This window comes from Mytilus galloprovincialis, chromosome 13, assembly GCF_965363235.1.
Source record: "Mytilus galloprovincialis chromosome 13, xbMytGall1.hap1.1, whole genome shotgun sequence".
Lineage (NCBI taxonomy): Eukaryota > Metazoa > Mollusca > Bivalvia > Mytilida > Mytilidae > Mytilus > Mytilus galloprovincialis.
This window is the reverse complement of record NC_134850.1, coordinates 20,041,995-20,056,580: the sequence shown is the minus strand read 5'-3', so window position 1 is coordinate 20,056,580 and position 14,586 is coordinate 20,041,995. Positions and strand designations below refer to the sequence as shown.

Sequence of the window (14,586 nt, the reverse complement as noted above, 5' to 3'; positions counted from 1 at the left end):
TACATCAAGGATTTGTATATTATTTGTAAAAGTGGCTGTTTTTGTGCGTACATGTATAACTAAAGTTGAATCATATTTGGTTAAGCCAAACTTCAGTTAGAGAATGGAAATGAAAAATTGAGCATTTTGTTTATATTTTCAAAGGACATTACTCTAGAACGGTAAAAGTGACGCCACTTAAATTTAGATCTGTGTTTTGTGGTGATAAACTTGATTGTGTATACTTTTCATGGGGTTAAGGCAAACCCATGATAGAGAATGGAAACCAATATCGGAACATACGCATGTATGTACGAACGGACGAACAGACGAACACTGAATGCAACCTTTTCGACTAGCGGTTGGGGCATAACAAATACATGTAACTTTGTTCTAAGCAATAAAATTTATTGGACCAGAGGAGTATTCATTTTACATAATACATATGAAGCACTAGTTCAAAATAAATATATTAACTACAACTTGACTTTTTCTGTACATTTTTCTCTCAGACTAATGAAAATGGTAGCAAAGAAGTAGCATTAAGGAGTATTGAATACGAGTCCTTTCACTTTCACTTTTGATTCTAATTATAGCTCATCATTTTGTTTCCAGCTCCTTCGAAGAACATGAAATCCTGTAACAAGAAATATTGCATTATTTTTTTATAATTACTGTGAAACCTGTTTAAAGAGACCACTTAAGGGAGAACAACAATTTGGTCTTTTAATACAGGTGATCTCTTCATACAGGTTCAAACTTTGTGAAATGTACTACATAGGGATCTAAAATTTATAGTCTTATAAAACAGGTTTTAGTTTAATACATGTGGTCTTTAACCAAGCGTGACTGTATATAGAATTTATTTTTTACGTTCATTCAATATTTTTTATCCACATGCATCGGGTTTTTTTTCTGATCACACATTTTTAGAGTAAATTTAATGGTACATTTAATTCTTTGCAAAATCGTATTATAGTATAATGTTTCATTTTGTTGTTTGAATTGTTTTACATTTTCCATGTCCGGGCCTTGACTTTCATAGCTTATACAGTTTGGGTTTTCTTATTGTTGAAAGTTTATTATTGCTTTAATACATTTTTTCATTTGAACTGTGGTGAATAGTTGTCTCAATTTGGCAATCCTATCCCATCTGCAGTGATATTGTTTGCCTTATATTACTGGAGAATAGAGGCTTTTTCCCCTGGAAAACCAATTTGAAAACTATTCCCAAAAAGACAACTTTTACCCAAACAGAGCAGTCTCAGTAGTAATTATGCATGATTACAAACTGAAAAAACACTCATTTACACATTTTTCATGCCTAAAATGACTATATGTGCAAATTTAAGGGTCTATTTGTGTATCATCACTGACAATAAGGAGTCTTATCTCAAATGAGGGTTTATCTCATGAAAGGAGACCGCAAATTGAAGTTCCAGTCAAATTCATACAATGTAGTTTATTATAAATTTCCCAATTTGATAAAAATGACGCATATTTTCCCAATTAAAAAGGATAGAGGTCGTTTTGAAAAAAGTCAACAATATCACTGCATGATCTGTTTTATGTTTACATGGTATTGTTCATTGTTTATGTGATTTTCTGAAATTTTTCAACTGTTTACATAACATACATTCATAATTTTCTATGTTTTCTCGTTTGAAAAATCTTAAATCAAAAATAAATAAACTTACAATCAGGAAAACTGCTCCCAAAACGCATGCCTTTGCTTTCACATCAAGATTCATGGGAACTACAAGTACAATATAACAATATTATATAAATATGTAATTTAGTTAGAATCTGGATACTTTAGTCGAAAGATTCCTCAAAACTTTAAGCCAAGCTCGACAATTATTTCCATCAAGGCTTTGAAACTAAAAAACTCTGCATTGTCATGAACATTATGAAAATATTAAATTAAACTTTAATACTAGACTACAAAAAAATCTATATAAGAATAAGTAGGTGGGTTGACAAAAAGTATGCTTAATTTCTTAAGGATCATAGAATACTGGAAATTCATACGTGCTTTAAAGATACTTACAGTTTGCTCCGAATGTATTTGCATCAGTAAATATTTCAGCCATGCCTGGTTTTTTCGAAATCTTTCCAAGGTCTGCTGTTTCTTCTGCATTCTTTAGCTAAAAATGTACAATAGCATGTATTACACCTGTTTAAGAGCTTGTATTTATATTGGTATATTTACCTCAATTTGATTTTTGAATTTGAACAGATAAAGGAATACAGTGATATATGTCGTCTGCTTTTAGTATATGAACTAAAATTGAAATGAAAAAAAAATGAATGAAAACAAACAAGCGGTATAAATATGAAAAATTGGGAACACATTCTTTGTTTTATTACCAATTCATTTTAAAAGGCGTGTATCCCCAAAGGCCCTCTATAAATTTGCATATATCATAAGAAGGTAATATTTTACTTCGCTTACCATGAAAACATCTTCACAGCATGGCATACTAAGTACACAGCAAGGACCATTTATTTTCAGTATATCATTATGGTCAGCATCTTTAATTGTAAATCTGGGAGCCCAGCAACTCTGTCTGTTAAATAATAGAAATTTTGATAAATAGATACTCCTCATAATATCTTCAGATGAAATGAAGATTAATTTCATTTTCTTGGGGAATGTCCATCATTTGAACAACAATGGCAAGCTATGTTGAATTTATTTGCTTTTGAAAATATAAATTTCATGCTTTTGAAAATATCTACATATTTTCAAAAATTGAGATACAAAAACATATTTATCATGTTTCTACCATGTTCAGCTATTCAAACATTTTCAGCTGGAACTATGTACCCTTAAACCATACTGGCATCTGCCCAAGTAGCATATATATACGGTATATGAATAGTACTTAATTTTGATCAACATAATTTTTGAGTTGGTTTATGAACGGCGTGACTTTTTACCCCAATATACCCCAATATACCTATCTATTTGTTGATAGAAGCGAAATGATCTGAACGAAAGTTCTAGTTATATTTTCTATATAAAGGGGGATATGATGACATTTAAGTATATCCAATACTCCATTCACTAATAGTTACTAGTGTATACATGATATTTGATAATTAAAGAGTTTTGACGACTTCTCTGGCGTGCATCTGCAGATAGCGTTGTTTATTTTTTTTTTTTTATACAAACATTATGTGTAGACACGTGCCTAACGTGCCTAAGGCAGCTACGCCCCTGGAAGAAACAAGGTAACTCAACTGTATGCATTGGACTAATAGTTTGTATGTTTACTTAGTCCAGACTCCAAGTTAGGGAAATCGTATTACAATTATTTGAATGTAAAAAATGGAAGGGTCGAAATTCCGTGTCTTATTTGACTAGTAAAAAGATGCATACAAATCGCTTATGTCGACCCAAGTAAATAAATCGATCGAGAATTTAGTCAGTGGTTCACTTGAATGTGACATTATGTTTTGATTTGTTCCTGAACTTAAATATTGATATGAATAGATCTTTTCAAAGCTCTGATAGGGGCAATGCAGAATATTTAACCACGGTACTGTGGTATGTTTGCCAAATATCGGTCATTCTCAATTTGTTTTGTCCCTAAAACGCTTTTATTTTGGCAAGTTCAGAAACTATTAAAAGAAAATCTAATTAAACATTTAATATTTAATGGTTTATAATCATTAAATAGTTCAAACTTTCCTAAATACTTGTCAGGGTCGATATAAGATGGTCCGAGCACATGCACTAGACGTTCTGTCAATAGTATAAAAATATTGGCAATTGGAAGAAAATAGTGTCCATGCATATATATATATACTAGACGTTCTGTCAATAATATAAAAATATTGGCATTTGGAAGAAAATAGTGTCCATATATATAATATATTGTGTCCATATATATAATATATTGTGTCCATATATATAATATAGTGTCCATATATATAATATATTATATATATGGACACTATTTTCTTCCAATTGCCAATATTTTTATACTATTGACAGAACGTCTAGTGCCTGTGGTCCGAGTTAACTTAACATAGACTAGTCTCCAAAATTTCTACGGACCGACTTGTCCAATAATCATCATTAAAGCGTTTGACAGATAATGATTGATTTGCCTTATATTAAACGTTAAGGTTACATTGGTGTTGATTTTTTAATATTAATAAATGATTTTTTAATATTAAAAAATCAGCGTATTATTTAATATTAAAAATTCATTTATTAATATTAAGAAATCAGACTGAATATTTAATATTAAAAAATGATTTTTTAATATCAATAAATGAATTTTTAATATTAAATATTCATTTATTAATATTAAAAAATCAGCGTATTATTTAATATTAAAAATTCGATTTATTAATATTAAAAAATGATTTATTAATATTAAAAAATCATTTATTAATATTAATAAATGATTTTTTAATATTAATAAATAGGGAATAAATTCCACAACGGCTTGCCATATAAAAAAAACAGTTTCAACATATTATTATTGAATAATAATATTATTTTAAGCATTTTCAGGTTATTTTAACACCAATAATACTTTATTTTATAAATATATTTAATCTTAAATCACTTTTTCATCGTAACTTGTCCATTTCATGTCAGCCGCTTACGATCACAAAATGATTTTTTACCCCAATATACCCAAATATACTCCAATAAACAGTTTCAATACAATTTCAATGATAAGGAATGATATAACATGCAGATATATGTAAATTTAACACAACTGTTTACATTTCTGTGTATTTAGAGGCTTTTAAAACGTTCTTTATTCATGTATTGGCGAAAGTTTCACTAAAAACCAGAACGAACGAACCTAAAAATATACCGAGTTAATTTTTGTAATTTCTTTTTTTTCTCCCTTAAAATGTGGAGATAGAAAATGCATTTTGTGTTTTGTTTTCTCTTTACAGTAAGATATGATGTATTTGTTTTTTAAATGTAACTCGAAATTTTTTTTCTCAAATTTTGAAGAAAAAAAATCTCAACTTATATTTTTTAATGTTTTTATATGTTTTACATTGAAAGCTTTCTTTATATGTTAATAAAATGTATGTAACTTTCACTCAGTGAGGACATTGGTCAGCAGAAATTCAATGTTGGTCAGGTTTCTGTGTTCACGTTTCTCGGACCAATATATTTTTTGTTACGCCAAGAAATCCTTGCTAAAAACTCCGATGGACCTCCTACGACATCCATTAGTAGGTAAAGATTAAATAAAAAAATTATAAAACTTTCAAATGCAGCGTTTATGAAATAAAAATAACCCCGGTAGAACACCCCAATCCCCCTTTTTTTCGCTCCATTTTCAACCCTCGAAATAAGCTTTCCAATCTTAGTAAAATTAAAACCTTGCTTTCTAAACCGATTTTTTCATGTACCGTACAGGCAACACTCATTAATCATTTTATAAGAAAAGGCTACTATACCGTTATACACATGCACGTTGTCTACTTGGAGTCTTCGCACAGGCACTTGACTCCGAATAAACACTGAATATGGAAAGTGGAACTACAATTCAAAACATAAAATCCGAAGTCTCATAGAAGATTTTTTTTTTTTTGCAAAGGATGCCGGGGTAATCCTCCCTGTGTTCAAAATTTACATGAAATATCATAACTCCAAGATTTCTATCTGTTATATGACAAGAAATTCGTGCTCAAAACTCTAGTGGTGCTCCTACGGCACCCATTAGAATTTGATTCATTAAACAAAATAAAGTTTATGGGCACAGGACGTTTGCGCTTTATTACCTGTAAACGATAGGACATTTGTGAAAGATATTTAAAAAAACTACAAAGCAAAATAAGATGTGCTATGCATTAAGCTGTAACAGGGCATTTGAAAAAATAATAATTGGAACTTACTCTTGTCGTACGTATCCGATAACATGTCCAATAGGTGCTTCCACGCGCACTTCATGTGCGCAGCAGTTACAGCTTCCGGTTGCGCACCAGCAACATCCAGCAAACATTTTGAAATCCCTTACAAGCCGTAATACTTCCTGAAAATATGCAGTAAATATTGAATTTTTATGTACTGGCACTTGTATTAAACTTTATAAACTTCAGACATTTAAACCTGGAAAACATCAATTTACGGATTTATGAAAATTGTGCCATTATAGCATGCTCAAAAATATATATAATTTTAAGTCTGATAAATTTCGATTGGTAGTTCTATGCAAGATATATTTTTCTCATAGTAGCGACTGTATTTATGAATACATTGCTATTCTTTAGAACGAAATTGAAATCCGACACAAAAACTACGTTTTATCACCGGTCTCATCCAGTCCCTCAAATCAGTGTGTTGTAACAAATTCAAAAGTTGAAAGATAAGCGTTGGTCTTGAGTCTCAATGGAGTTTACAAAATAGAGACCAATGGTGAATAACGGATAAACATTGCTGAATAAATGACAAAAAAAAAAAGAAGTTTAGAGAAAATATGCGAAAGCAATAATGATGGAAAATAATGGGAAAACGTAAATAAAAGAATAAAAAAAAAATGGTAAAAAAAAAAGTAGAATGAGGAACCCCTGATCCAGACCCTTGAAGTAATATGGTATCTACCTGGTTCATATTGTCTGTTATGTGAATAGTGAAACCTCTGCTTGGTCCACAACATTGTCTTTGTAACATAGATGATTCTACAATGAGAATTGTATATATAATATAAATCATGTGTTTGTGTGTTTTTGGTCATTGTAATATCCCAAACAAATCTTTTTAAAAAACAAATTATAGCGTTTTTCCAAATTATTTCCTCAAATTATCTTAAATTATGATTGACAAACATAAATCGTAGGGACAATTTTGCCCTAACGAGCTTGACAAATATGCATTTTTTTCAAATAACAATATCACATATTAGTTCATGTTACTGAAGTCATTAGTTTTCTATGTTGTGTTTTGTACTGTTTTTTATGCCCCACCTACGATAGTAGAGGGGTATTATGTTTTCTGGTCTGTGCCTCCGTTCGTCCGTCCGTTCGTCTGTGCGTCCGTTCGCTTCAGGTTAAAGTTTTTGGTCAAGGTAGTTTTTGAAGAAGTTAAAGTACAATCAACTTGAAACTTAGTACACATGTTCCCCATGATATGCTCGTTCTAATTTTAATACCAAATTATAGTTTTGTCCCCAATTTCATAGTCCACTGAACATAGAAAATGATAGTGCGAAGTTCAGGTTAAAGTTTTTGGTCAAGGTAGTTTTTGATGAAGTTAAAGTTACATCATCTTGAAACACACGATGTTCCCTATGGTATGATCTTTCTAATTTTAATTCCAAATTAAAGTTTTGGCCCCAATTTCACGGTCCACTGAACATAGAAAATGATAGTGCGAGTGGGGCATCCGTGTACTATGGACACATTCTTGTTTGTCATGACATTGATAGTTTGTTTTCGACTTAAGAATTGAATATTCCTTAGGTAACATTTGTCTCTCTTTTGTACTTGCAAAATTCTTAAATATAAAAATAAGGAGATTTGGTGTGATTACCATTAACACAACTGTCCACCATTAGATGAATTGTACATAAGATTACCATTGACACAACTGTCCACCATTAGATGAATTGTACATAAGATTACCATTGACACAACTATCCACCATTAGATGAATTGTACATAAGAAGGTTTTTTTTCACTTTTCGTGGCCTTTTGTAGCTTACTATGATGTATCATATGAGTTTGGCTCATTATTTAAGACTGTAGTGTCCCTATGTTATTTGTTATCGTGTGGAGAGTTGTTTCAATTGTAATCATAGATACTACATCTTCTTGTTTTTATATTTATAGATTATCGGTGATCATCTCAACGAGATTGATTTTCTCGCTTGAGCCGGGACGGCGAAAGCGAGAAAGGCAATCGAGTTGAGATGAACAATGATAATCTTTTTATCGCTATTTTACATATGACGACGTTGTCAATTTCATGTCAATTTCATGTCAATTTCTTTAGCAACGCCACGTGCATGCTTAGTTTCTAGCGATAATTTTCCATCTCAAGCGAGTAGTATAATATGAAAATTATCACAAAAAAAAAAAGATCAAAGGAAAAATGCACAAAATAGCGATAATAATAGTTATTGTATGGTGATTTCAGTGTTATACAAGGAATTGTATGAGCATAATTTAACAGAACGACAATTTAAAATAAAGCTTACCTTCCGCAGCAAAGTAGATCTGTTGGTTTTGATTATTGGTTATTTGATATTTGTTTGCCTGTTCCCATCCAACAAAGGCTACAAAGAAAATATCAGAAATTAAATAAAATTTTATAAGAAAATACATAGACTGAGTGATATACCTTGCCATGGAATAGAATTTCCTTGCATTCCTTTATAATGGAAGAAGCATATTGGAACTATTTTATTTCCACTTGGAAGAAAGTACATTAGACTGAGTGATATACCTTGTCATGGAATAGAATTTCCTTGCATTCCTTTATAATGGAAGAAGCATATTGGAACTATTTTATTTCCACTTGGAAGAAAGTACATTAGACTGAGTGATATACCTTGTCATGGAATAGAATTTCCTTGCATTCCTTTATAATGGAAGAAGCATATTGGAACTATTTTATTTCCACTTGGAAGAAAGTACATTAGACTGAGTGATATACCTTGTCATGGAATAGAAATTCCTTACATTCCTTTATAATGGAAGAAGCATATTGGAACTATTTTATTTCCACTTGGAAGAAAGTACATTAGACTGAGTGATATACCTTGCCATGGAATAGAATTTCCTTGCATTCCTTTATAATGGAAGAAGCATATTGGAACTATTTTATTTCCACTTGGAAGAAAGTACATTAGACTGAGTGATATACCTTGTCATGGAATAGAAATTCCTTACATTCCTTTATAATGGAAGAAGCATATTGGAACTATTTCATTTCCACTTGGAAAAACATTACAACATTGTTCTGCTCCTGGTGGAATAAAGGGTAGAGAACATTTTTCCAACAGGAACAAATATTATAGCATCTATTGTTTATAACAAAATTATAGTCAAACAGGAAGTTCTGTGAACAGAAAGATTGACTTCATCGGAACTTTTTAAAGACATTTTACATGAGGTTATAACAGACATGTTTTAGTATTAAACTTTATTTAATTTTTGTTATTTTTTAATATCTCATTTACCAAAAAATCTTCGAATATTTAGAACAGAAAACTGTATGTGAAAAACGAATGAATCCATTGATATTGCCCTCGAAAATGTATGATTAATACTTTTACTTCTGATTGTTTATCAAAGAAATAGTACTGACAAACTAAATGTCCATTTTATAGAAAACGGATTAGTGTAAAAGAGGGACGAAAGGTACCAGAGGGACAGTCAAACTCAGATATCGAAAATAAACTGACAACGAAATGGCTAAAAATGAAAAAGACAAACAATAGTACACATGACACAACATAGAAAACTAAAGACTAAGCAACACGAACCCCACCAAAAACTAGGTGTGATATCATGTGCTCCGGAAGGGTAAGCAGATCCTGCTCCACATGGGGCACCCGTCGTGTAAGCATTGCCTTCTGCTCAGCACTATTTAAATTTAACTACATTGTACATCAATTTAAAAAAATATTTGTATTGATTTATAATCAAAATGAACCATACCTTCAATTAAATCCACTTGCTGTTTGATTATAACTGAGTCAATCTGTGTCAAATATTCCAGACCAGACGGACAGCCTGCAGAAGCACCTACAGCCGGCATCCATTGTTGTTGGTTGGCTTGTGGTAATCCTGAATTAATGAAACAAATCTATTGAGAGATACAGATACTCAATTTGGAGTTCATTATCACTGAACTAGTATACATATTTGTTTATGGGCCAGCTGAAGGACGACCCCGGGTGCGGGAGTTTCTCACTACAGTGAAGACCCATTGGTGACCTTCTGCTGTTGTCTGCTCTATGGTCGGGGTTGTTGTTGCTTTAAAAAATTCCCCATTTCCATTCTCAATTTTATTCTACACAAATATCAGTCATTCGGATTGAAGAGGACAAAAATTGAAGTGACACATGAAAACAGATTAACAGTATGTTCAAGAATTGGAATAAATAAGAACAGCTACAAACACCTACGCAATTATCAAAATTGATATATCAAAACACAGAAAGTTTCAAATATTTGTCATTTATGCAAGCTTGAAACAAACTAAATATCCAATTATATATATATAGCGTATACATTACACTACCAAAGGGCAAAAATACATAGCAAAACAGAGGTATTCGCGGGCATAACTAGAAATAAAGTAAAGTAAAAAATTACGTATCATGTTAAATGTATTTTCAACATTGAGAATTCGATTTGGATTTTTAACCGCCCTTTTGTGTGACATTAAAAACGGATCACGATAGCGAAAATGCGTCGATCACGAAGAACAAAAATAACCCACCAGGCCCCTCATTAATAACCGAAAATAATACTTCGAGTTCCATCAAATATCAAGGTGTGATACAATAACCAGTTGCATACGAAAAAGGGTAAAAAAAACCAATATTCACAGGACATTTGTGTGTGTGGGGGGGGGGGGGATTAATCTTACATTTCATTGCAGTAAAAAAAATGCTGAATCATACATACATGTATTGGGTGTTTCAAAGCACCATTAATTTTTTGGGGGTGTTTCTATTAAAAAAAATGAAACTTGAGGTTACATGGTTAAGACAGAAAATAAAGGGTAGAAATTTGACTGGTTAACTTCCAGTGGTGATTAATTTTTTTTTAAATGCAATGAGTTATGTGAAACTTTGTCTATTATCGTACTGGATATTATAAAACTTTACTCGTGCCAAAGATACAATCTTCACAATTTAAAAACAAAACTGCAAATCTAACAGTCTAATACGGGAAAAACAATGGTGGTATTTTACCGCAAGAAAAAAAATGTTTAACCCCTAGGAGAATTTTCAAGGTAAACTATCCTTTACAAGAAACAATGATTATAATTATAAAATCGAATTCAAATGACATAATATTTAATTCGATTTTTGCTCGAACACGTCATTGTATTAAAATGTAAACATCATGTTAAAGTCCATTTATAATACAACAGTCCAATTTAAATCCTTTATACTTCAAATGGAATATTTAAAACAAGTGATTAAACAGTTAAAAGCGGCGGACAAATCTTATTTCACAAATTTTTATTTTAAATCTTAATTCCTTTGTACACACTTGGATATTAATAAATTCCTAACTCCTTTTTCTAATTTTTCTATTTCTTTTAGTTATAAAGCCAACCCTTTTTTACCTTACGGCATAAACAGTAACTGTTACAGTGATATTTCGCAAGACATTCCACTTGGTTTCCAAAAGGATTTGTATAGTAAGATGTCCATACGTACTCCCTGTGATACAAACGATACAACATCAAAGACTGGTAAAATGCTCGAGTACAGTGGCGGATCCAGGGTGGGAGATGGTTCGGGCGTTGGAATCCCCCTTTTTGAACGATAAATGCATTTGAATGGGGAAATACAATGTATAGTTGGATCTCCATCTTTATCCTGGGTTGGGACTCCCCCCCCCCCACCACCACACACACCTTTTAAAAATGGCTAGATCAAGAACATTTTATATTGTTGTGTAAGCTTGATACCTCGCCAATTGTTTAAATAATTCATCTTGTAATGAATTTTTCACTTTAGCTGATCAACATTTCTTATCATCAACCATAATGGGCACTGGAAGGGATGATTCCAATATCAGTATCGAACACAACAAAACTGACAATTTGACGTTATAAAACTTTATGAGCACTGGCAGGAGTGATTTCGCAATCAGTATCGAACACAACGAAAATTGACAATTTGAGGTTATCAAACTGAAGACTGAGTGAATGTTGGTTGCTTAATGTCCAGTCAATGAGTACTTTTTTTCTTCATTTTCTAACTAAAATGTATAAATGAATCGTTCGGTGTTTTAACTTCATACATGTATATCATAAAGGAAGAATACGCAAAACAATGTTAAAAAAATATGTTTCTTCTGTACACAAACACGTGTTTATTTGTATGACCGTTTTATTCTCTTGAACGAAATTGTGTTCTTCGGTGGTTAATTTTCTAAAGAGAACGATAAAAAGAACTGTCAGAAAACGGCAAAAGAAGGGTCAGATAACGTTGAGAGAAGTGCCAGAGAACGACAACAGAACGGTATAGCTAATAACTACAAACAAGGTAGCTTCTAACGAGAACGGTCAGAGAACGATAGAACGGTCAGCGAACGATAAGAGAACGGTAAGAGAACGGTATAGCTACTAACAACAAACCTTATGGCTCAGTTTATGAGAACGGTCAGGGAACGATAAGAGAACGGTATAGCTATTAGCAACAAACTTCGTGGCTTCTAACGAGATCAGTAAGAGAACGTTATGAGAACGGTTAGAGAACGGTAAGAGAAGGTCAGAGAACGGTATAGCTATCAACAACAAACCTGGCGGCAGTGCTGGTGGTTGGTTGGTATATGGTTGTTGTTGGTTGGTATATGCTGGTGGCTGCGACCCATCTTGTCCGGGATGTACTAAAATAAATTAAATATATATTTTAATATTCGTGACAAAAACGGGACATGGAACTAAAAAATTATAGAAAACACAAATTAAAGTTACATATATTCTTGTATGGGACAAAAAAACAAATCAAATGAAATATAGGGGGAGTCCCTGAGTGTCACCCACCCCCTCCTGTTTAAGAACTTGTAAACTATCAAGATCCCCACCCCAAAACAATAAGTTTTATATATTCTTGTACGGAACAGAAAGGGGTGACGCTTCTCGACACTCTAAATGCCGTGCTCCACTCCCATGCTATCTATGTATTACATTATAATACTAAATTTCAGTATTGTTCATTAAAAATTACTTGTTTAATAGAGAAATAAATTTCAATGAATTGTAATTTATTCAAAATCAATAGTTGTAATTGGCGATTGTATGTCGCTTGTTTGATTTTTAAAAATTTATTTTGTATCGATACTCTCGCAATCCCATCATATTAAAATGAATTAAATAAATATACTATATAAATACATAACTAATGTATAAATATGGATTACGTCGAAATTATACTAACATAACACTAATAATGTTCAAGTTGAAATATGACCGATTTTTTAATACAAACAATCGTTAGAGAGTTTGTTGATGCGTCCAGACATGATCTGTATGATTTTAAATTGTCATGTTTAATCCAATAGAGTGGTGGATCGACAATTTGCTGAACGGGATATGGAACTTAAAAAAATAATAGAAAACACAAATTTCAGTTATGAATTGCGAAAAGGGGTGGCACTTCTCAACACACACAACACTGTTCTCCACTCCCATGTTATGTATGTTTTACATTAACATATTTACATTATGATTTATTAAATACATGTAAAAATATTATAAGTTTCCATGAATTGTAATTTATTCAAAATCGATAATATTCCGCATAATATATTAAGATTGATCATGCATTGATTGCTTTCATCCCTTTCTGTATTTTTATTATATAATTCTATTTCGATAATGATACTGTTTTTAGTTGCACGCATTTTGATTTTCCGTTGCATTTCTATGTGGCCGGCTGTATATTATACATGTATAAAATTGATCTACAAAATTTCAGTCTAATGGCTTTTTTTCTTAAATTGTGTAGTATTTTAATATTCTTTAAAAATTTAAAAAGATGATAATTTTTTCAACAATTTGCATAATATTCATATTAAAAAAAAACTTTTACCTTTTTGTTGGTTCATGATTACTATCCGGTGTAGATTATGAGAGAGTGACCATTTATCTATTGTGTAATCAATATATATTGTTTGTTTTTGTTTACATTGGTAACGGGTTAAGCTTGACCGATGTCCAGTTACATATTTCGACCTGTCTTAGTTTCTTAATGGGTGAAAAATTGATGTTATTTAAACTACCCAGCGGGTAACAAAACAATTAAGAAATCAATCAATTTAAGAATACATATGAAATAATTGCAGGTTTTTAATTGTATTAACGTGCATATTTAATTAAATTAGCATAAATTATTCATATGAGTTTTGAATATTAATTAGGTATTGATTACAATATGTCAGAGATAATATTTAATTGAATAAGGACTTAGACGAATTGAAACTGTTTATTTTGTCCCTCACAAAACTATTCTGTCAACACGGTGTTAATTAAAGTAGTCTCAGTGTCAACAAACCGAGTAAGAGGTGCAGTAAACGATATACAAATGTAACAACAACCTTCCCATTTGATTGAATTCCATTTTGTTTTACAATGCGAATGCTATTATAGAGAATTAAGGAGACAGTTTATTAAACCTTATTATTATAGACGTCCATCGTCGTTCAAATTAGTGCAACTTCTCAGCACTGATAATGTAAAAGATTTGCGTAATTTGTGTAAATTCTTGTTAAATACAATGTAATCATATGACCGAATTTATACAATAATTCCCCCTTTTTTTACAATAATTATATATTAAATAAGCGTATTTATTGCATTTGAGTCAATTTGAAGACAAACAATATTTGCACAATATTTGCACCACACATTTGTTTTCATTAGGCTAGCAA

The 14,586-nt window shown here is 31.4% G+C and overlaps 1 protein-coding gene across 1 annotated transcript; it reads right to left on the bottom strand.

Annotated features, from left to right (window-relative positions):
* Positions 1-365: 365 nt before the first annotated feature.
* LOC143056513 (phospholipid scramblase 1-like) lies at positions 366-13,858 on the bottom strand. Its single transcript, XM_076229592.1, has 10 exons — positions 13,749-13,858; positions 12,457-12,543; positions 9,628-9,756; positions 8,163-8,240; positions 6,569-6,645; positions 5,863-5,999; positions 2,435-2,549; positions 2,030-2,126; positions 1,677-1,735; positions 366-616 (listed from the first exon to the last, which is right to left on the bottom strand). Exons 1-10 carry the CDS (start codon positions 13,762-13,764, stop codon positions 566-568), a joined length of 846 nt encoding a protein of 281 aa, XP_076085707.1. The 5' UTR covers positions 13,765-13,858; the 3' UTR covers positions 366-565.
* Between the last annotated feature and the right edge of the window lie 728 nt (positions 13,859-14,586).

Excerpts from the sequence above, each read along its gene's own strand:
- LOC143056513 (XM_076229592.1), bottom strand. Across the intron at positions 8,241-9,627 it reads GCAAGTGGATTTAATTGAAG|CCTTTGTTGGATGGGAACAG; the intron begins GTATGGTTCATT and ends TTTTCTTTGTAG. Across the intron at positions 2,127-2,434 it reads GCTGTGAAGATGTTTTCATG|CTAAAGAATGCAGAAGAAAC; the intron begins GTAAGCGAAGTA and ends GTACATTTTTAG.